This window comes from Scyliorhinus torazame, chromosome 11, assembly GCF_047496885.1.
Source record: "Scyliorhinus torazame isolate Kashiwa2021f chromosome 11, sScyTor2.1, whole genome shotgun sequence".
Classification (NCBI taxonomy): domain Eukaryota; kingdom Metazoa; phylum Chordata; class Chondrichthyes; order Carcharhiniformes; family Scyliorhinidae; genus Scyliorhinus; species Scyliorhinus torazame.
The window spans coordinates 62394455-62416591 of record NC_092717.1 but is presented as its reverse complement, the minus strand read 5'-3'; the positions used below and the strand labels follow the sequence as shown (position 1 = coordinate 62416591).

The 22137-nt window shown below is 49.9% G+C and overlaps 1 protein-coding gene across 3 annotated transcripts in view; it reads right to left on the bottom strand.

Annotated features, from left to right (window-relative positions):
• itprid1 (ITPR interacting domain containing 1) overlaps positions 1-22137 on the bottom strand; it is a 302950-nt gene that overhangs the window by 234857 nt on the left and 45956 nt on the right. For 2 of the 3 annotated variants that reach the window (XM_072467364.1, XM_072467365.1), the window contains exon 2: positions 2261-2476. In XM_072467364.1, coding sequence (XP_072323465.1) covers positions 2261-2423 — 163 coding nt within the window. In that variant the 5' untranslated portion in view covers positions 2424-2476. Of the gene's footprint in view, positions 1-2260; positions 2477-22137 lie in introns of those variants that run through there. The other variant, XM_072467366.1, reaches the window with a different exon arrangement.

The window sequence follows — 22137 nt, the reverse complement described above, 5'->3', positions numbered from 1 at the left end:
GAAACCGGAGCACCCGGAGGAAACCCACGCAGACACAGGGAGAATGTGCAGACTCAGCACAGACAGTGACCCAAGCCTGAAACACACCAGGGTCCCTGGCACTGTGAAGCAACAGTGCTAGCCACTGTGATACCTTGCTGCCCTTTCTCTGCCCTTTCACGTTGGGAATTATCAGTCAGATGTCAGGCATGGTGACACAGTGGTTAGCACTGCTGTCTCGCAGTACCAGGGATCTGAGTTCAATTCCCATCTTGGGTAACTATCTGTGTTGAGTTTGCACTTTCTTCCAGTGTTCGAGTGGGGTTCCTCCAGGTGCTCCGGTTTTCTCCCACAGTCCAAAGATGTGCAGGTTAGGTGGATTGGCCGTGCTAAATTACCCGTAGTGTCCAAAGTTTATGTGGGGTTATTGGGTTACGGGGAAAGGGTGGCGGTGTGGGCTTAAGTAGGGTGCTCTTTCAAGGGCTGGTGTAGACTCAATATGCCGAATGGCCTCCTTCCGCAATGTGAATTCCAAGATCTAAGAGCATCTGTCTTAAATCTTCCAATGTCAGCAGTGTTGCCTACATATTCAAGACCTTGCTGAGTTCTCAGCTAAATTTGTCAAAATATGAAATGAGATTTTGGAATTTTAAGCAAATTAGAAAAATGGCTTACAAGATTGATAAACTTTTTAATTGCTGCCGGAAGATTGGCTTAATATTTACTAAGCCAATGTCTTTCCAAGCTTTTGAGATCCACTTCCATTATCATCACACCAGTTCACGACATATTGGGGCCATGAATTCCACTCCATAACTGCCAACTTCAGCCCTATCCCTGGCACCGACCTGAGGCTTAACTAGACTGTTCACAACCTTGGTGTCGTATTTGACCCAGAGATGAACTTCCAACTGCATATCCTTGCGATCACTTAAGGCATCACTATTTCCCTCTATATAAATGACCAAACACTACCTCAACCCATCTGCTGCTAAAACCCTCATCCTCCAGCTTGGAAATCCCACCCCAGTAAATATCAGCTCCTTTGTGATTCAAAATTGAAAGTGCTTCAATTGTACCCTCTATTCTGAAACTATTAACTGATAATGCCATACTTTTCCAAAACCTTTTAGGGCCCTCAAAATATCCCAGTGGCCCAGTTCTGTCTTTAACTCAATTCCACACACAGAGACTTTTCTGTGAGGAGTCAACCAGCCACATTTGTGAACAGAGGAAATTTCTTTCCCTTTCCTAACACTATGATATGAAGGATATTTATGGCTGCCCCAACAGCAGCCTTCTGGATCTCACAGTCACCACTCACAGCTGAAGACTGGCTTGTTGGATAAGTTGAATAGTGTTCATTGAACCGTAACAAAAATTTATCATCTTCAGAAGTGGAGGAGTGAAAATAACAGGGCGAAGAGATTTTTAAAAAAGAATTATTGCAATCTGCTGGATATTCTTTGGGGATCAGGGAACATTTGCACCGACCTTTAAGTTGACAGAAAGGAAATGATCGAAAACTATTTTATGAGCTGGATTTTTATAAAAGAATAGAATCATAGAATCTCTACAGTGTAGGAGGAAACCATTCAGCCCATCGTGTCTGCACCGACCCTTGGAAAGAGCACCCTACCCAGACCCGATCCTATCCCAATAACCCAGTAACCCCACCTAACCTTTTGGACACTAAGGGGCAATTTAGCATGGCCAATCCACCTAACCTGCACATCTTTGGACTGGAGGTGGGCAGCATGAGTTGGGAAAATCTCTGGAGAAAGAACCAGGGAGGATGGGATTTTCATTCCAGGATGGTGGGTGAATGTTGCAGTCTGGCCAGTTGACCCAGGAAAAGGTTTGGACGCAGCCACAGGGGCTGCCAGGAGTCAATGTGGGTGGTTTGAAAGGCCTGCCCAGTGCTGTGGAACTTTGTCCCAGTTATAATAAAAATAGAAAGATCCTGCAATCCTCACCGCACCCCATCCTCTCCCCTCGACATACACGCATGCTCCATCCATGTCACCTCATGCCCCTCACCCACCCTTATGTCCACTCCTGCCCCCATGCCAAGATATGCCCCCCACCAACCCATTATGACCTCTCATGCCCCCCATACCAAGATATGGCACTGCTACTCCCATTCACACACTATATATTGTACGGAACCAATTCAGTCAATGAACCCGATAATGACAATAGGAAGATTTTGAAAATGAATTGATGACGTTACACTCAAGCACTTGGGGATTTAGTGACAGTAATACTGTAGATCGCTTACCATTATTTGTATGGAGAATGGGAGGAAGATCATCCACTGCTGCTCCTGATGAATTTCTATCCACTACCTTCCATGCCTCCTTCATTGATGCCAGATTCCCTCTCTCTATTTTGTCTAAGTTGCGGACCACAGTCCCGGTTTGAACTGGGCCTGAAAAAGACATCTTCTTGATAGTTTGGAATTATCCGGCAGCTTTTCGACCATTGATTATAATAACTGTAAAATATTGCAGGAAGGATTAGTTTTCACTTTTGCAAATACTATCAGAAAGCAATCTCAAGATAGCGCTGCTGCCTCACAGCGCCGAGAACCCAGGTTCGGTCCCGGCCCCGGGTCACTGTCCATGTAGAGTTTGCACATTCTCCCCGTGTCTGCCTGGGTCTCACCCCGGCTACCCAAAAAGATGTGCTAGGATAGGTGGACTGACCACGCTAAATTGCCCCTTAATTGGAAAAAAAGAATTGGGTACTCCAAATTTATTTTTAAAAAGAAAGCAATCCCAAATCCAGTCTCAAAGATTATCTCAACCAACTGTTAGATTACACCTTTAAATCGGCTCAGATATTTATATTTCATTTTTAAAAATTTTGTTTAAGGGGTTTGTTTTATTTTGCCCATACCCTTTGATCACTCACTCCAGATGCACACTTCACGAGATTGGAAGTATGGTCCTCAGAATATTTCACAGAAGTAAAATCGGCGGATGGTATATGTGATTTCTCATCCCTGCCCTCAAACCAACTATAGACTTGATGAGTGGGTGGGCCTTGTCCGCATAATTCGGGACCCACTGGGCGTAATAGGAGAAAAACCCCAGGCATCGTTTCAGGGCTTTGGGGCAGTGGGGGAGAGGGAGTTCCAGGAGGGGGCGCATGCGGTGGGGGTCGGGCCCTTGGACTCCATTTTCCACTCCGTAGCCAAGGATGGCTAAGCGGTTGGTGCGGAACACGCATTCCTCCTTATTGTAGGTGAGGTTAAGGGGTTTGGTGGTATGGAGGAATTTTTGGAGGTTTGCGTCGTGGTCGTGCTGATCGTGGCTGCAGATGGTGACGTTATCTAGGTACGGGAAGGTGGCCCGCAGTCCGTACTGGTCAACCATTCGGTCCATCTCTCGCTGGAAGACCGAGACCCCATTGGTGATGCCGATTGGGACTCTGAAGAAATGACAGAGGCGGCCATCTGCTTCGAAAGCAATGTATTGGCGGTCCTCCGGGCAGATGGGGAGCTGGTGGTAGGCGGACTTCAAGTCTACTGTGGAGAAGACTCAATACTGCGCAATCTGATTGAGCATGTCAGATATGCGCGGGAGGGGGTACGTGTCGAGCTGCGTGTACCGATTGATGGTCTGACTGTAGTCAATGACCATCCTGTGCTTCTCCCCAGTCTTCACTACCAGCACTTGAGCTCTCCAGGGGCTGGTGCTGGCCTCAATGATCCCCTCCTGCAGGAGCTGTTGGACCTCTGACCTGATGAAGGTCCTGTCCTGGGCACTGTACCGTCTACTCCTAGTGGCGATGGGCTTGCAGTCCGGGGTGAGGTTTACAAACAGTGAAGGTGGATCGACCTTAAGGGTCGTGAGGCCGCAGACAGTGAGGGGGGTCAGGGGTCCATCGAATTTCCAAGTAAGGCTTTGGAGGTGGCATTGGAAATCAAGGCCTAGTAACAGGGCAACGCAGAGATGGGGGAGGATGTAGAGCCAGAAGTTGCTAAATTCTACGCCCTGAACGGTGAGGGTCGCGACACAGTACCCCCGGATTTCCACGGAATGGGATCCGGAGGCCAGGGAGATTTTCTGGGAGGCGGGGAGTACCAGGAGGGAGCAGCACCTTACCGTAGCAGGGTGGATGAAACTCTCTGTGCTCCCAGATTAAAAGAGACAGATCGTCTCGTGCCCATTGATCTTCACCGTCGTCGTAGCGGTCGCGAGGTTGCGGGGCCGAGACTGATCCAGGGTGATGGAGGCGAGCTGCGGAAGATGTTGGGACGTCCCGGGCTGATCAGCGGTGGCATCAACGGGCAGCAAACGGCCAGACGAGCAGGAGTCCTGAGGCGTGGTCCAAAATGTCACCGAAGGTGGCAGTGCCCACAGGGTGCAAATGGCGGCGGCACCCACGGGCCGCACGTGGCTTGCGGTAGGGAAGATGGCGGCACCCGCGGGTCGCACGTGGCTTGTGGTGAAGAAGATGGCGGCGCCCCTGGATCATACGTGGGGGGTGTAGCAATGCCTGGCCTGGAAACAGCGGCGACTGACCGAGCCTCGCAAACGGAAACGAAGTGGCCCTTCTTCCCGCAGCCGTTGCAGGTCGCGCTCCGCGCCGGGCAGCGCTGCCGGGGATGTTTGTTCTGGCTGCAGAAATAACACTTGGGCCCCCCGGAGTTGGCTGGCTGCCGCGCGTCGCAGGCTTGCGGTGAGCTCGAGTCAGCAGCTGGTGGGGCCCACGATGCCCACGAGATGTGCCGCGCGGTTGGGGTGTAGGCCTTGCAGATTACGGGAGGCCACTTCTAGTGAGTTAGCAAGCTGCCTAGCCTCTGCAAGATCGAGCGTACCCCCTTCCAGTAGTCGCTGGCGAACGTACGTAGACTTCTTGCCCGTGCCGTAAGCGTCCCTGATTAATAGTTCGGTGTGTTGGACTGCTGAAACTGCCTGGCAGTCACAGTTCCTACCGAGAATCTGTAGGGCCCGCAAGAAATCATCCAGAATCTCCCCCGGGAGTTGCCGTCTCGTGGCCAGGAGGTGCCTGGCGTACACTTGATTCACCAACTTAATGTAGCGTCCTTTCAGTAGCATCATCGCTTCTGTATAGATGGGCGCATCCCGGATGAGGGGAAACATTTCAGGGCTCACCCGTGAGTAGAGGACCTGGAGCTTCTGTGGGTCCGAGAATTCTTCAGTGGCTGCTCTGAGGTAGCCTTCAAAGCAGGCTAGCCAGTGCTCGAAGGCGGATCAGGCTTGATTAGGAAGTCCATCTTTTAAAATCTTGTGCAATAAATTAAAAAAAAAAAAATTTTTGAAATTTTTTATTTAAAACAAATTTGTAACATTTCCAGAGAGAAAACAGGCCCTATGCAAAGAGCCTTAACATAGTGAAAACAAACAGTGGGAAAGAATAAACATGTTAATAAAGCACTTCCCCTGTCAGCTCTGTTTGCCATGCCCCACGTGTTCAACTAAACTAACGTGGCTCTAACCCTCCGCCCCCCCCCCCCGCCCCCCCTGCCTCAGGTGCCGCTGCTGTCGGTTTCCTGCGCTGTTCCCTGAGAGTCTGCAAGCGACCTTCTCCCCCGGGGGATCCCTAGACACCCCCCCTCCCTTACTTAAGTCTTCTCTGCTCTCCTTCCCGGCTGCCAGGCCAGCCACGCGCTTGGCCCTAGCCCACCCCTCCTCCTACTCTCCCTAGGGCCCCCTGACCTACGCTAGCTACGCTGACCCCTGCCCTTGGCTCCTGTCTGTCTCCCACCCGAGCGCTCGGGCCCTCCCCCCACACAACAAGGACCCATTAACCTGATTGTATCTCACCGTGCCCTTTCAAGTCCCTTAACCAGCCCCTAGCCCATCCCCCTCTCCGAGGCCCCGATCTCCCACCAAAAGGTACCAAGCGCAGGGCCCCCTTTGCAGGGCCCCTCTCTCTACCCCCCCACTCCCCCCCGCCTCCCCCCTCGATGCTTTCCCCCAAAAACACCCTACACAATTCGCCCTCCATCCCCCGCTCTCTGTCCCGGCTGAAAACAATCTTGGATAGAACATTCCAGTACAGGATAATTTAACAAACCGCCGCCACACAAAAGCTCTGAGAGCTTTAGTTCAAGTCCAGCTTCTTCTTTTAATAAAAGTCCACACCTAGTCAGAGCAAATTAGGTTAACAGACCGCCGTCACTGTACAGCACTGAGAAAATTAAGTGCCCGTTAGTTCAAGTTCAGCTTCTTTTCTTTAATAAAAGTCCAAACCTGTTCTGGTGTCTCAAAGTAATAGTGGAGTTCCTTAAACGTAACCCAAAGATACAGCATTCCAAACCATACCTCCTTTTTGTAGAGGGCTGCCTTTACCTTGATGAATCCTGCACGCCACTTGGCCAGCTCCGTTTCCAAGTCCTGGTAGATGCGCACCTCACAATTCTCCCATCTGTTGCTCCTCTCCGCCTTGGCCCATCGCAGCACACGATCGCTGTCAGCAAGCCGGTGAAAGCGGACCACCAAGGCCCTCGGTCGGTCGCCCGTCCTGGGCTACCTTGCGGGGGCTCTATGCGCCCCATCCAACTCTAGGGGTCGGGGGAAGGCCTCCGGCCCCATCAGCGCCTCGAGCATATCTTTCACGTATGCACCCCAATCCGACCCCTCGCAGCCCTCGGGGAGGCCAACGATCCTCAAATTCTGCCTCCTGGCTCTGTTCCCCAGCACTTCAAGCTGCTCCTGCATCCTCCTCTGGCGGGTGTTCAACTCTTCCACCTCGTGCTCCAGCTCCGCCACCATGTCCGCCTGGCTGGAGAGCTTCACCTCGAACTCCCTGAGCGCCTTCTCCTGGACCCCCTGCGCCTCGACCATTTGGTCCATTACCACCCTCATGGGGTCCAATGTGTCCCTCTTCAATTCGGCGAAGCAGTTCTTAAAAAACTCCAAATGCTTCTCCCTTGCCCAGTGTGCCTCCGCTCCCTAGTCCTTGCCATCTGCCATGTTTCGCCGCCTGGCCTGGGGTCCCCGTTGCTCCCGCTTCGAGCCCTGCCACTCCACTCGACCACTTCTGGTCCAGCTACTCATATCCTGGGGGGGGGGGGGGGGGGGGGGGGGGGAGCCTCTTTGCTATCATCCCCTCAACCTAACCAGGTCGCCAGGTCCCGCAAAAGTCCGTTCGAAAGGTCCGTTTGCCCATCGCGGGCGAGAGCGATCCGACCTGCGACCTGCTTCCTCAAAGGCGCCACCGGAACTCCCCTTGTGCAATAAATTGATTTACCGTCAATTACCACGAGACGAGAATGGTGAAACAATCAAGGCTTTATTGCACAAGATGTTGTGCCTCCCGCAGCTGGAACCAGAATGGGAGCAGCAAAGGAGAGCAGACACTTTTATACGCCGCCTGCTGAGCGGAGCCAGCAGGCTGGGATTTACTGTTGTACCTGTAATTGAGTAGCAGTACCATCATACATGCAAATGTGTTACTAGTGGTGTTTACCACACCGGGCTCTGATTGAACCCGCCCCGCCAGCAACTTTGTTTTTATAATTTGGGGCCTCCGAATTAAAAACAGAATCCTCCCCCATGGAACTCCCCCCCACCACCCTTCCCAGCCCCTTGGCAATCAACGTCGAGATTCCCATTACATCGTCGGTGGGGTGGGGCGGGGCAGGGATAATCGCAATGGGAAATCCCGCCAATGTAAAATGCGTTTTGGGAATCCTGTTGGATTACCCATTCCCGCCACCAATCACGCCGCCTGAGCAGAAAATCCCTCGCCCAATTCTGTGCTTTTATACATATTTTCTTCTCAGGTTGTATTCATTATCCACGGTGTGAGTCATAGAGCCGTAATGGCACAAAAGGAGGCCATTTTGTCCATTGAGTTCATACTGGTTCTCTGTTGAGCAACCTGCTCAGTGCCATTCCCTCACTTTATTACTGTAACCCTGCAAGTTGATTTCGTCCATCCAATTTTCTTTTAAAATCTGAAGATAAAAGCAAATTATGGCAGATGCTGGAATCTGAAACAAAAACAGAAAATACTGGACAATCTCAACAGGTCTGACAGCACCTGTGGCGAGAAAACGGAGCTAACGTTTCGAGTCTGGATGATTCTTTATCAAGCCTGCTGAGATTGTCCAGTAGTTCCTGTTTTTGTTCCTTTTTAAAACATTGTTTGCCTTCAATTTCATCACTTTTGTAAACATCAAGTAAAAGATCATTATCTGTCACTGCCTAAAATAACTTTTCCTTATATACCTCTGTATCTCTTGGCCAAATCTTAATTCTATATCCCTCATAGTTGTATCATCAGTTGATAAGAATAGCTTTTCTTTCTGTGGAATAAGCACCTAGATCGGATGTGGGGAGGGTGCGAGGTGCCAGCCAGTGATTTGTGGGGAGGGGTTGTTGAGAATTTAAGAGGTGGCAAGTGGAACTGATGCCAGATAGACGTGGTAACTTACCCTTGCAGCTCGGTGGAGGTCGTTGATCTTCTTACATTGGACAGTGGCCCTCTTGCCCGCAGACAGCCACTGCCTCCCAGGTGGCCTTGCTACTGGGCGTCTGGCCCCCTTGAGGGAACAGGGTGCCCTGTCTCACCTCTTATATGGCAATAGGAGCAATTGAGCTTGCGTTTTTTAAGATCCTCTCTAGCTTCTGAAAGTCTGACTGTAGGAGTTGAACTACTGAGGGAGAAATCTCAAGTACTAGCGATGCTTGCATCAAACAGCAAAGAATAAAAGCAGCTAAAGACAAAAGGCAAGCTGGAAAGACCGGGCATTCCCAATGAAAATAAGACAATTCATTCTTGCCCATACTTTGGAAAGACATACAGGTCTGCAGACGAGCTCCACTGCCACGTTAGAATGCGCAAAAGAATGCGCACAAAAAACGGTCACCTTCAATAAAGAAGGGAAACAGGTGATGATGATGCCATGCTCACCTTCTGACTCCTCAAAGCCTTTGCACCATCTACAAGGCACAAATCTTGTGACCCTGCCGCCACAACTGTCCTGGGAAAAATTACAATCTCAAAAGAAAAAAATTATTCTCAACATGGTCTAAAATGCGAGATCCTTTAGTTTTAAACTGTATCCCCCAGTTCTAATCTCGCCCACAAATATCCACCCTGTCAAGTCCTCTCAGGATCTTACATGTTTCAATTAAATCACCTCTCATTCTTCTAAATTCTAATGGATTCAAACCCAACCTGCCTAACATTTCCTCATGAAAGGGACCCTTTCCACAATTTCGCATCCATCTCAAAGTGCAACTCAGGGTTTTATTTGGTCACAGTCACTCAGGTGGTAAGGGACTACTAGAGTTACAAGATTAGAAGCTGGAGAGTACTCAGACCATCTAGTGATGTGAAAGCATAATCAATTCAGTCCATTGGTAGCCAGAACACTAGATGATGGAAGTGGGCTGTTACACTGGCACTGCTGCCCCCAGTGAGGTCTGACATGAGCACCTACTCTGGAAGATCTCAGGATATCTGGATGCAGTGGTACAACCTTATTTGCACCAGATCATCATCATTGGCAACAGCGCTGAAGGATAAGTACAAGAGGCAGTCCAAATCCTCTCGTCAATTTTGAGAAGATTAAATGCTTTGAAAATAAAATGATCTTCTCCGCACAGTGGATCCGTTCAAATCCCAAAATAAGTGAGGACTGTAATCCATGAATGTGGTTTCATGCTGTGGCCAATGCCAAGATGTTAAGGCAGCTTATCCTTCCTCAGTTTGACATTGGTAAATCATTTGTGGAAAAATTCAAGACTAAGTACCATTAGTTAAATAGCCGCTATGTGCTAAATATCAGCCGACTTGTTTCAGTCAGGGAGACACTACCATGCTTATCTAATACTTCCACAAAAAACATAGCAGTACACCATTCTGAGTAGCAGCTTTGATGAAAAGGACAGAGATTCAGACTCCTCATGTGACAGGGAAATTATTCCATGACGGATATTTGGTGAGTGCGTGCTGCTTTACTGAGAACATGCTAAATATTTGATGGATTTTGTGAACACACTTCCTACTCAGAGATGTTATTAATTGCAATTTGCATTCAGAAGCAGCTATTTTTACCTGTGTGAGCACTGAACTATTTTAGTATCCCAAAATATACAATGAATAAAAGATATGGCCTAAGCTTTTAAACACAGAGGGACATTTCAATTCTCAGAAACCCTAGAAAGTACGTGGAGGAAATATTATTCCAATGAAAGCATGCTTTGAATAAAATGACACATGCTCTTTTTACAGCAGTTTGCACTTGCATGGAATTGTATTAATCATGGAATCATTGAAGCACAGCATGGTTACAGTACAGAAAGGGGCCATTTGGCTCTCTGTAAGCGCTACTCACTGGCCGCACTCCCTTATCCTTTCTCAGTAACCCTGTATTTCCTCTCTCTTCTAATTACTACCCAATTCCTTTTTGAAAACCGTGAGAAGTCTTACAACACCAGGTTAAAGTCCAACAGGTTTGTTTCGAATCACTAGCTTTCGGAGCATAGCTTCTTCCTCAGGCGAGACAAATCTGTTGGACTTTAACCTGGTGCTGTAAGACTTCTTACTGTGCTCACCCCAGTCCAACGCTGGCATCTCCACATTTTTGAAAACCAATATTGAACGCACATCCACCGCACTTTCAGCTGAGGAAGTACGAGTCCACTCTTCTTGAAATCTATTACTATCCTTCCCATGGTTCATAATACATCCAAATACAAATACCATCAATATGGGGCAGTTAACCAGAAAGTCCAGAAGGGAGTCAGAAGGAACTTCTTTATCCAAAGAGTGGTTGTACCGAATAGTTTGGATGCATTCAATGGGAAACTAGATAAGCGTATGGAGAAGAAAGGAATAAAGGGGCATGGAGAGGAGAAGGGAGTGAAAGGTTGCGATGGTAGATTTAGATGAGGAAAGATGAGCGGGGGATTAATGTGGAGCATCAACACTGGCATGAACCGGTTGCGTCGAATGGCTTGTTTCTGTGTTTTGTATAATATGTAATCCCATGAGGGACCTGTGTCAGTTGCAAATATTGAAGCTGTGCTGCGGTCATCCAAGTCTAACGAGTTTTCGCGAGATGTCACAATCTGGATCTGACCCTCGCTGGGCAAGGTCAAGATTTACAGATTTAAATTAGCCATTAGACTTATTTAAATATGTTGATGCTCGATTTCCCTGAGGCCCAGGAATGAATGCCCGTTTACAATGGCACCGTTTAGCACTGGTCTGCATTAACGTGGATCAGGTGTAACAGCACCTGGGTGGATGGTCTCCCAGGCCATCTGAGGCCCTCGGGGAGGCTGAACCCTGGGACTCCCGCTGCCACCTGGGCACCTTGGCACTGCCAGCCTTGCACCTTGTTCCACCCAGGCACCCTGCCAGTCTCACTCTGGCCCAGGTGGCACTGCCAGGCTGGCAAGGACACTGCCAGGGTGCCAAGCTGGCAATGCTAAATTGCCCGGGTGCCATGTTGCCCGTGCCAGGGATCAGACCTGGGGCTGCCATGCCCTTAAGAGGTGGAGTGAGAGGTAGGTTGGGACAGTAGCGTTCCGGAGGCCGCAATGGGGTGTCCGGGAGGGGGGTCAAGAGATCGGGGGGGGGCATTTAATAAAACGGCAGGCTGATTTCTTCCTGCACTGATGAGAGGTATGTACGGCCTCAGTGGGATGTTACCGACCAAGGCCAGAAAAAAACAGCAGAGTCCTGTTTGATAGCGGGGTCATTCCCAAAACGGGACTGCGTTTCCTGATCAACCATCTTTGTTAACTCATCAAAAGATCAATCAAGTTAGTTCAACACAATTTGAATTGAACCAATCCATGCTGGCATTCCTTAATTAATCCACACCTGTTCCAGTGACTGTTAATTTTGTCCGGCATTATCATTTCTGAAAGCTCCCCGCCGCCGAGGTTAACATGACTGGCCTCTAGTTGCTGGGCTTGCCCTTAAATTCTTTTTTGAACAAGGGTGTAATATTTGTAACTCCTCAGTCCTCTCGCACCACCCTGTACCTCAGGAAGATTGGAAGATTATGTCTCGCCCCTTTGCAATCTCCAACCCTATTTCCCTCAGTATCCTAGATGCATCAGGATCCAGACCGAGTGACTTACCAGCTTTGAAGTAAAACCAACCTTTCCAATACCTTCTCTTTGTCAATTTTTAGCTCATTCAGTGTCTCTACCACCTTCTCTTTTAATCGGACTTTGGTAGCATCTTCTTCCCTGGTGAAGTTTGATGCAAAAGTAGTCATTTAGTCCCTCACTTCTACTCCCTGCCTCCATGCAAACATACCCTTTTTGGTCCCTACTTGATCGTACTCCTCATTTTACCACTCTTTTACTATTTGTATGCCTGTGGAAGGCTTTTGGATTCAGTTTTATATCAGCTGCAAGTCGTGCTGTAAAATGACTTGGGAAAGCTATTCCCAATGATGGGAGGATGGAGAACAAGAGCACACACACTTAAGGTAATTGGCAAAAGAAGCAATGGTGACATTAGGGAAAATCAGCGGCCAGGACCTGAACGCACTGCCTGAGGGTGTAGAAGTAGGAACAGGAGTAGGCCATTCAAGCTTTCAAGCCTGCTACAACAATTGAGATTTTGCAGGGAATTGATTGTTATCTGAGAAAATAAAAATGTGCAGATGTGTCAGGGGGTAAATTGCTGTACGGAGAACTGAGGCAGGCAAGATGGGCTGAATGGCATCCTTCTGAGCTGTAATGATTCAATTATTCTGTAACACGATATTAAAAATCATGACATGAAGCGTATTTCTACTCACTCCACTTTACTCCATTACAAAGATACATTAGAACATAGAACATAGAACGATACAGCGCAGTACAGGCCCTTCGGCCCACGATGTTGCACCGACATGGGAAGTCAAAAAACAAAAGCCACCTAACCTACACTCTGCCATTATCATCCATACGCTTATCCAATAAACTTTTAAATGCCCTCAATGTTGGCGAGTTCACTACTGTTGCAGGTTGGGCATTCCACGGCCTCACCACTCTTTGCGTAAAGAACCTACCTCTGACCTCTGTCCTATATCTATTACCCCTCAGTTTAAGGCTATGTCCCCTCGTGCTAGCCATTTCCATCCGCGGGAGAAGGCTCTCACTGTCCACCCTATCTAACCCCCTGATCATTTTGTATGCCTCTATTAAGTCTCCTCTCAACCTTCTTCTCTCCAACGAAAACAACCTCAAGTCCATCAGCCTTTCCTCATAAAATTTTCCCTCCATACCAGGCAACATCCTGGTAAATCTCCTCTGCACCCGCTCCAAAGCTTCCACGTCCTTCCTATAATGAGGTGACCAGAACTGTACGCAATACTCCAAGTGCGGCCGTACCAGAGTTTTGTACAGCTGCAACATGACCTCATGACTCCGGAACTCAATCCCTCTCCCAATAAAGGCCAACACTCCATAGGCCTTCTTCACAACCCTATCAACCTGGGTGGCAACTTTCAGGGATCTTTGTACATGGACACCGAGATCCCTCTGCTCATCCACACTTCCAAGAACTTTACCATTAGCCAAATATTCCGCATTCCTGTTATTCCTTCCAAAGTGAATCACCTCACACCTCTCTACATTAAACTCCATTTGCCACCTCTCAGCCCAGCGCTGCAGCTTATCTATGTCCCTCTGTAACCTGCAACATCCTTCCGCACTGTCGACAACACCACCGACTTTAGTGTCGTCTGCAAATTTACTCACCCACCCTTCTGCGCCCTCCTCTCGGTCATTTATAAAAATGACAAACAGCAACGGCCCCAGAACAGATCCTTGTGGTACGCCATTTGTAACTGAACTCCATTCTGAACATTTCCCATCAACCGCCACCCTCTGTCTTCTTTCAGCTAGCCAATTTCTGATCCACATCTCTAAATCACCCTAAATCCCCAGCCTCCGTATTTTCTGCAATAGCCTACCATGGGGAACCTTATCAAACGCTTTACTGAAATCCATATACACCACATCAACTGCTCTACCCTCGTCGACCTGTTCAGTCACCTTCTCAAAGAACTCGATAAGGTTTGTGAGGCATGACCTACCCTTCACAAAGCCATGCTGACTATCCCTGATCATATTATTCCTATCTAGATGATTATAAATCTTGTCTCTTATAATCCCCTCCAAGACTTTACCCACAGCAGACGTGAGGCTCACCGGTCCATAGTTGCCGGGGTTGTCTCTACTCCCCTTCTTGAACAAAGGGTCCACATTTGCTATCCTCCAGTCCTTTGGCACTATTCCTGTAGCCAATGATGACATAAAAATCAAGGCCAAAGGCTCAGCAATCTCTTCCCTGGCTTCCCAGAGAATCCTAGGATAAATCCCATCAGGCCCCGGGGACTTATCTATTTTTAGCCTGTCCAGAATTGCCAACACCTCTTCCCTTCGTACCTCAATGCCATCTATTCTAATAGCCTGGGTCTCAGCATTCTCCTCCACAACATTCTCTTTTTCCTGAGTGAATACTGACGAAAAATATTCATTTAGTATCTTGCCTATCTCTTCAGACTCCACACACAACTTCCCATCCCTGTCCTTGACTGGTCCTACTCTTACCCTAGTCATTCTTTAATTCCTGACATACCTATAGAAAGCTTTTGGGTTTTCCTTGATCCTACCTGCCAAATACTTCTCATGTCCCCTCCTTGCTCGTCTTAGCTCTCTCTTTAGATCCTTCCTCGCTACCTTGTAACTATCAAGCGCCCCATCTGAAACTTCACACCTCATCTTCACATAGGCCTCCTTCTTCCTCTTAACAAGCGATTCCACTTCTTTGGTAAACCACGGTTCCCTCGCTCGACGCCTTCCTCCCTGCCTGACCGGTACGTACTTATCAAGAACACGCAGTAGCTGTTCCTTGAACAAGCTCCACATATCCAGTGTGCCCAACACTTGCAGCCTACTTCTTCAACCTATCCCCCCCAAGTCATGCTTAATGGCATCATAATTGCCCTTCCCCCAGCTATAACCCTTGCCCTGCGGGGTATACTTATCCCTTTCCATCACTAACGTAAACGTCACCGAATTGTGGTCACTGTCCCCAAAGTGCTCACCTACCTCCAAATCTAACACCTGGCCTGGTTCATTACCCAAAACCAAATCCAATGTGGCCTCTCCTCTTGTTAGCCTGTCAACATATTGTGTCAGGAAACCCTCCTGCACACATTGTACAAAAAACGACCCATCTAATGTATTACTCAGAGTAGCTTCATTTAAAGCATTCAATATATCCAGTTTTAAAAAACGACCTATTCAAAACATTTGTCTCATAATCTAACACTTGGGCACACAAGTAACATTAAAGTGAATCTACACTGCACTCTTTCTGAGGCAGGTGTGATGCCAAAAATTGCACACAGTGAACTGGATTTAATGCAGCCCGTCGCACATCAGTCTCCCAGCAATGAGAAAACCTCCAGTAATTAAACTGAAGGCGGAAATACGCCCATGGGGGAAACTTACACATTAATGGTGGGTTGGCAGTTAGGTTCATCATTGACACCAATGATCCCTGAGCTCACTGGAAGTCAGTGATGAATCAGATATACATGCGAGTGGCCTCGCATATCCGTGCCTCCAGAAGACTGCTAGGCAAGCTCTGTTGGAGGGCCGCACGGTGGCACAGTGGTTAGCACTGCTACCTCACGTCACCTATGGACCCGGGTTCGATCCCAGCCCCGGGTCACTGTCCGTGTGGAGTTTGCACATACTCCCAATGTCTGCGTGGGTCTCACCTCCACAACCCAAAAAAGATGTGCAGGCTAGGTGGATTGGCCATGCTAAACTGCCCCTTAATTGGAAAAAAAATAATTGGGTACTCTAAATTTTTTTTTAAAAATTCATGCTTCTTAATTGCACTTTCATCCATCGTGCTCACAGTCAATCCATCTGTCTTTATGCATGACAGGCATGCCCATAATCAGCGTCAGAGGGCAAAATTTAAGGGGAGCTCTGGGCATTCACGTCCCATGACGAGCAGGCCACAGAGCTGGATGGTGAGAATAGAGAGAGTTTCTGTACAGAAGGCGAGACTGGCCTCCCCCAAAAAGCCAGTGAGGATCTAGTATACCTCAACAACATGTGGACAATGAGAGTGTGTGACCTATATTGCAGGGGCCTGCCTAGTCAATTACTCTTTACTCTTTTCTGTATTCCAGAACAAGAAGTTGGAGGAAGATCTCCAGAAAGGGCCTCTGCCTCAGACCACCTCAGATGAAAATGCTGAATACCCATCTGATGAAGATTTGGCACTGCGTTCACCTGCCCTCTCCACCAGCCCAGATACAAATGCCTCAGTGGGTCCTATCTCTAGAGTAGGCTTGGGCTCACAATCTAGTGATTGTCTCACGGTCATAGGTCCACAGGTGAAGGCAGTTACGGCCAAGATCTCTGACATTTTCGAGGACTGATGGAGACCAGTCCCCTAAAGAGTCCATGTTTAATAATGAACCTCTCCAATTGGCCCTGTGAAAAAACGTTGGAGTCGCAGGCACAGGCAGGGGAACAGCTGGCAGGGTTGTCAGAGGCTGTCAACAAATTGGAACGAAGGACTGGAGGAGTCCGTCCACCTTCTGTCTGATGTTGCAGCTCCAGCATGTCAGTACATCCAAATTTCGAAGGGTGGCAGCCACCTTGGAGACCCAGATCCTGCAGAACACACAGTTTCGGTCAGATTTGCACTTGCACCTGCACTCCATCACTGCATTCTAGCAGTGGCTAGGAAAGATGGGAATAGGGCATTTTACCCTCCCACCAGGTACTCTTCCTCTCAAGGAGTCAGGGAGGGACCATTTTGCACCCACAGGGAGGAGGAGCCCCATACACACACACCGGGGCATTCACCAAGGAATCTCCAAGTGTGCGTGCCATTCCAAATCCCTTTGCTTGTGATCCCCATCAACTCCAGCATGGCCAGGCTAAGGAGAGTGCGCCTGCCCTGGAACAGCAAACCCTGGTGGTCTAGAACAGGCCACAAGCGTCAATATGAAAGAAGGTTTATAGTTAAACACAATGAGGACATAAACACCTTCAACAATTATGGCAGGAGGAATGAATTGGGAAATTTCAACGGTAAATGAACCCCAGGAATGCCCAGGGTGCAGTCAATAGGTGTTTTAGGTGTGATTCGAAATTGCATTACGCAATAAACTGTCTAAAGTGATAAAATAGGGGGCGGGATTCTCCACTCCCACGCCGAAGTGGCCGCGCCGTCGTGAACGCCGTCGAGGTTCACGATGGCGCGGAACGGCCCCGGTCCCGACCGATTCAGGCCCTGACAATGGGCCAGTATCGGGGCCGCGTCATCTACACGCCTTGTTGCCCACGTAAAAGCGGCGCCGCATAGATGACGCGGCCGGCGCCGCATAACGGACGTCATCCGCGCATGCGTGGTTGCCGTCCTCTCTTCGTCCGCCCTGCAAGAAGATGGGGGACGGATCTTGCGGGGCCGCGGAAGGAAGGAGGTCCTCCTTCAGAGAGGACGGCCCGACGATCGGTGGGCACCAATCCCGGGTCACCCCACATTCCAGGTGAAGCCCGGTGCAGGATCCCCCCTCGCCCCCCCACAGGCCGCCCCCCCAGCATTCACGCACCGCCCACAACTGCAGCGACCAGGTATGGATGGCGCCGGGGGGAACCCGCCGTTTTGGCCTGGCCGCTCGGCCCATCCGGGCCTCAGAATAGCGGGGGTGCCGGAGAATCGCCATTTTGGGTGTCTCCGGCGATTCTCCGGCCTGCGGCCCGTGAAACCCGACCGGGCCGTTCCTGCCGCTTGGGAGAATCGCGGGAGGGCGTCGGATCGCGGGAGGGCATCGGACCGCGTCCCCGGAAATTCTGGTGGCCCAGGCGATTCTCCCAACCGGCGTGGGAGTGGAGAATCGCGCCCAGGGTGTTTGAAACCAAACACAAGACAGAAGACTCTTACGAAGAAGAGGGAGATATTACCAAAGGGAAGGCATTGTCTTAGTAATGAAAAGTTTCAGTCCGCTGATGAAAGTGCTGGTCGCAGAGCCCTGGAACATCATCGTGACCCATAGTGAGTATATAAGGAAGAGAATGTGAGGGTGGATTTGAAAAAATAAGAAAGACAATACACATGTGGGGTGAAATGCTCTGGTATCGGCACGTTGTCCGCCGACTGGCGCCCAAAACGGTGCAAATCAGTTGGGCATCGCGCCGCCACAAAGGTGCGGAATGCTCCGCATCTTGGGGGGCCGAGCCCCAACCTTAAGGGGCTAGGCCTGCGCCGGACGAATTTCCGCCCCGCCAGCTGGCGGAAAAGGCCTTTGGTGCCCCGCCAGCTGGCACGGAAATGACATCTCCGAGCGGCGCATGCGCGGGGGCGTTAGCGGCCGCTGATGGCATTCCCGTGCATGCGCAGTGGAGGGAGTCTCTTCCGCCTCCGCCATGGTGGAGACCGTGGCGAAGGCAGAGGGAAAAGAGTGCCCCCATGGCACAGGCCCGCCCGCGGATCGGTGGGCCCCGATCGCGGGCCAGGCCACCGTGGGGGCACCCCCCAAGGCCAGATCGCCCCGCTCCCCCTCCAGGACCCCGGAGCCCGCCCGCGCCGCCTTGTCCCGCCGGTAAGGTAAGTGGTTTAATCTACGCCGGCGGGACAGGCATTTTAGCGGCGGGACTTCGGCCCATTCGGGCCGGAAAATCGCGAGGGGGGGCCCGCCAACCGGCGCGGTGTGATTCCCGCCCTCGCCGAATATCCGGTGCCGGAGAATTCGGCAACCGGCGGGGGCGGGATTCACACCAGCGCCGAATATCCGGTGCCGGAGAATTCGGCAACCTGCGGGGGCGGGATTCACACCAGCCCCCGGCGATTCTCCGACCCGGCGGGGGGGCGGAGAATCCCGCCCGTGATCCGAGGTACACATTTGTGCACCTGCAGAAAGTCCATCACTTTGAGAAAATCCTGAAAACAACTTTAGCATATGACTTCAGCTGTTGAATACACCCAACTACATTTCAAAAGTGAAGACCTTCCATCATGTCTGCAATGAACTCTTTCCAAAACAAGACAGCCACTTGAGTTGTACCATTTTTTAAGCTTGTAAAAGTGTACTATTCTCACTAACAGTACTCTCCTTGAATGTGTTTGTGTGAATGAGTGCCATGGCGTTAGATATTGGGGTGGGTGCTCAAATAAACAACCCTCTGCATTTAAACCCACAAAGAACTTACTGCTGATTATGCAAATCATTCACACATGTTAAAAAACCACACTCATATCTTCCTGTCAGAAATTCACTGATAGTGAAGAGCAGGGAAAGGGGATGGAAATTTTAGCAGTTCCTCTCACTCTGTCTACAACCATGTTTGAATATATAGTAGATAATTATTTTGAGACGCGTCATATGGTAGACACTGAGAGGTTGCTTCCCCTGTCTGGGGTATTTAGAAGTTAGAAGCACAGTCTCAGCATAAAGGTAAAAGTAAAGTCGCCATAGTCCCAGATGACCATAGGTTGCTTTCCCCTTTGAGTGGGAGAGCTGACTGGTGGCAATTTAACCACAGGGTCAGCACATCTCAGGCGACGGGCAAGGTAGAGAAAGCGGGGCCTTGATGAATAAACTCAGCCAGTAGAAGAATTGAACCCATTTTGCTGGCCTCGCTTTGCATCGTGAACCAGCTGTCTAGCCAAGAGAGCTAAACTGGACCCCATAAGGGGTTGATCATTTATAACCAAGGTGAGGGGAAATTCCTTCACTCTGAGGGTTGTGAATCTTTGGAATGATCTATCAAGGAGGTTTGCGGATGCTCCATCGATGAGTATATTTAAGATTGAGATAGACAAATTTTTGATCACTCAGAGAATCGAGGGTTTCAGGGAGCGGGAAAGTCGATTTGAGGCAGAAGATCAGTCCTGAACATATTGAATGATGGAGCTCCTATTTTGTGTGTTCTAATTTTAAGTGTGGCATGTTCTGGAAGAAGTAACTTTGTACCTATAGTTTCCAACATTGGAGGTTTTCCATGTCCCATGTATGGACCTGTTGTAGATTTATTGATGCAGTTTGATTGCCATGGTGAATAAATAACTCCATTGTTGGTGTGTCATAGGTGTCATGATATTCAAACACACACATCATGATGGACACACCAACAGGCAAATCAGAGCACACAACACCACAACCAATCACAGACAAGAACACCAACCACATAAAAAGCACGAGCACGACACCTGGTGGTCAGTAGGTCTGGGGACAAAGAAACAAGAAAGAGCTGTTAAAACATCACAAGCAGGGAACCCCCACGTGCAGGGTGCAAAGACAAAACTGTACATAGTAAGTTTAAATAAAATAGCGTTGTACCATATACAACCGTGTTGGCTCATCTGTGTGTCAGAACACCCAACACCACATGGTACAGGAGTGGATCGATACCTGCCTACTAACCTGCCATTCTGGACATGGACCACACCGACGGACCGCAGCCGATGCAAGTCGCGGGGAACCTAGGCACCAATTGGAAGCTCTACAGGCAGCGATTTGACCTGTACATCCGTGCCACCGAAAAACAGAGTGCCTCGGATGACACGAAGATTGCAATGCTCCTCTTCTACGCAGGTCAGCACGCCACCAACGTCTTCAACTCACTGGTGTTCGAAGAAGGCGAAAACCAATCCAAATATGACACGGTCATCCTCAAGCTGGACCAGCACTTTCAAGTTGAAGTAAATGAAAGTTTTGAAAGATACCTCTTTCAGCAACGCCTGCAAGGTAAGGAGGAGCTTTTTCAACCCTTCTTGACGCACCTCCGGATTCTAGCGCAGTCCTGCGGTTACGGCACCATCACAGAGTCCATGATCAGGGACCAGATTGTTTTTGGCGTTGCCTCTAGTGGCCTACGCCAGCAGCTTCTTAAAATAAAAAGCCTCACCTTAGCGTCTGCTGTGGAAGCCTGTGTCCTCCACGAAAATGCTACCTGCCGTTTTGCCCAATTTCAGGCGTCCGAGTTGGCACGGAGGGGGTCCCCAGCCGTCGAATCGGCAAGCCAGGCCGCCCACGACGTCGAACGCATCCAGGCCGTCGATCACTTCCCGACCCACGGCCCGGACGACAGCGGCCGCTTCCCGCGCTTTTCGCGGTCTCCCGCGCAGGTGCGCGCCAAAAATAACGGCCACAACGAGAGACGCACTGCGCAGGCGCGCCCACCGCAAGATCGCACTGCGCATGCGCAGTGGCGCAACGAACGCCGTGACGTCATGACGTGCGGCAATTGTGGAGCTCTACATTTAAAAGGGCAATGTCCTGCAAAAAACCGACAGTGCCTCAGATGTGGCAAGATGGGCCACTACGCAGCCCACTGTCGTTCGGCTCAACCCATGGATCCGGCGCATCCTCGACAATCTCGCAGACAAGTCAGGACCGTCCAGCCCACGCATCAAGACTTCCAGCTAAGTGATGCAGATGACCAGGATGCCTTCCGCGTTTCCGTCATCGATGTCAACAAGGTCAATGCCATCAATCCAGCCAATGAGTGGTGTGCAACCCTGACGGTCAACCGATCGCGCGTCGACTTCCGTCTGGACACCGGCGCATCCGCCAACCTGATTGCATATTCTGCAGTCCAGGCCATGAAGGTCAAACCACCCATCACGCCATCCCGGCTCAAGTTGGTTGACTATAACGGGAACGTCATCCCGTCCATAGGATCTTGCCAGCTACAGGTGACCCACAAGATGTACACGGCCACACTCCCCTTCGAAGTTGTCGGCTCATCAAAGGACTCGTTACTGGGCGCACAGGCGTGTAAGGTCCTTCACCTGATACAGCGCATTATGTCTCTCTCTCCAGATGAGATATCCGACTTCCCGGATGCTGAGTTCCACGCAAATCTCCATTCCCTCCTTGCTCACAACCAGGAGGTTTTTGAAGGCATGGGGACATTGCCATACACGTACAAGATTCAACTCAGACCGGACGCCATCCCTGTCGTTCACGCACCTCGCAGGGTTCCTGCGCCACTCAAAGACCGCCTCAAGGCACAACTGCAGATTCTTCAGGACCAAGGGGTCCTATCCAGGGTCACGGAGCCCACGCCATGGGTCAGCTCCATGGTCTGTGTAAAGAAGCCCTCTGGCGAGCTCCGTATATGTATAGATCCTAAAGATCTGAATAACAACATCATGCGGGAACACTATCCCATCCCGAAA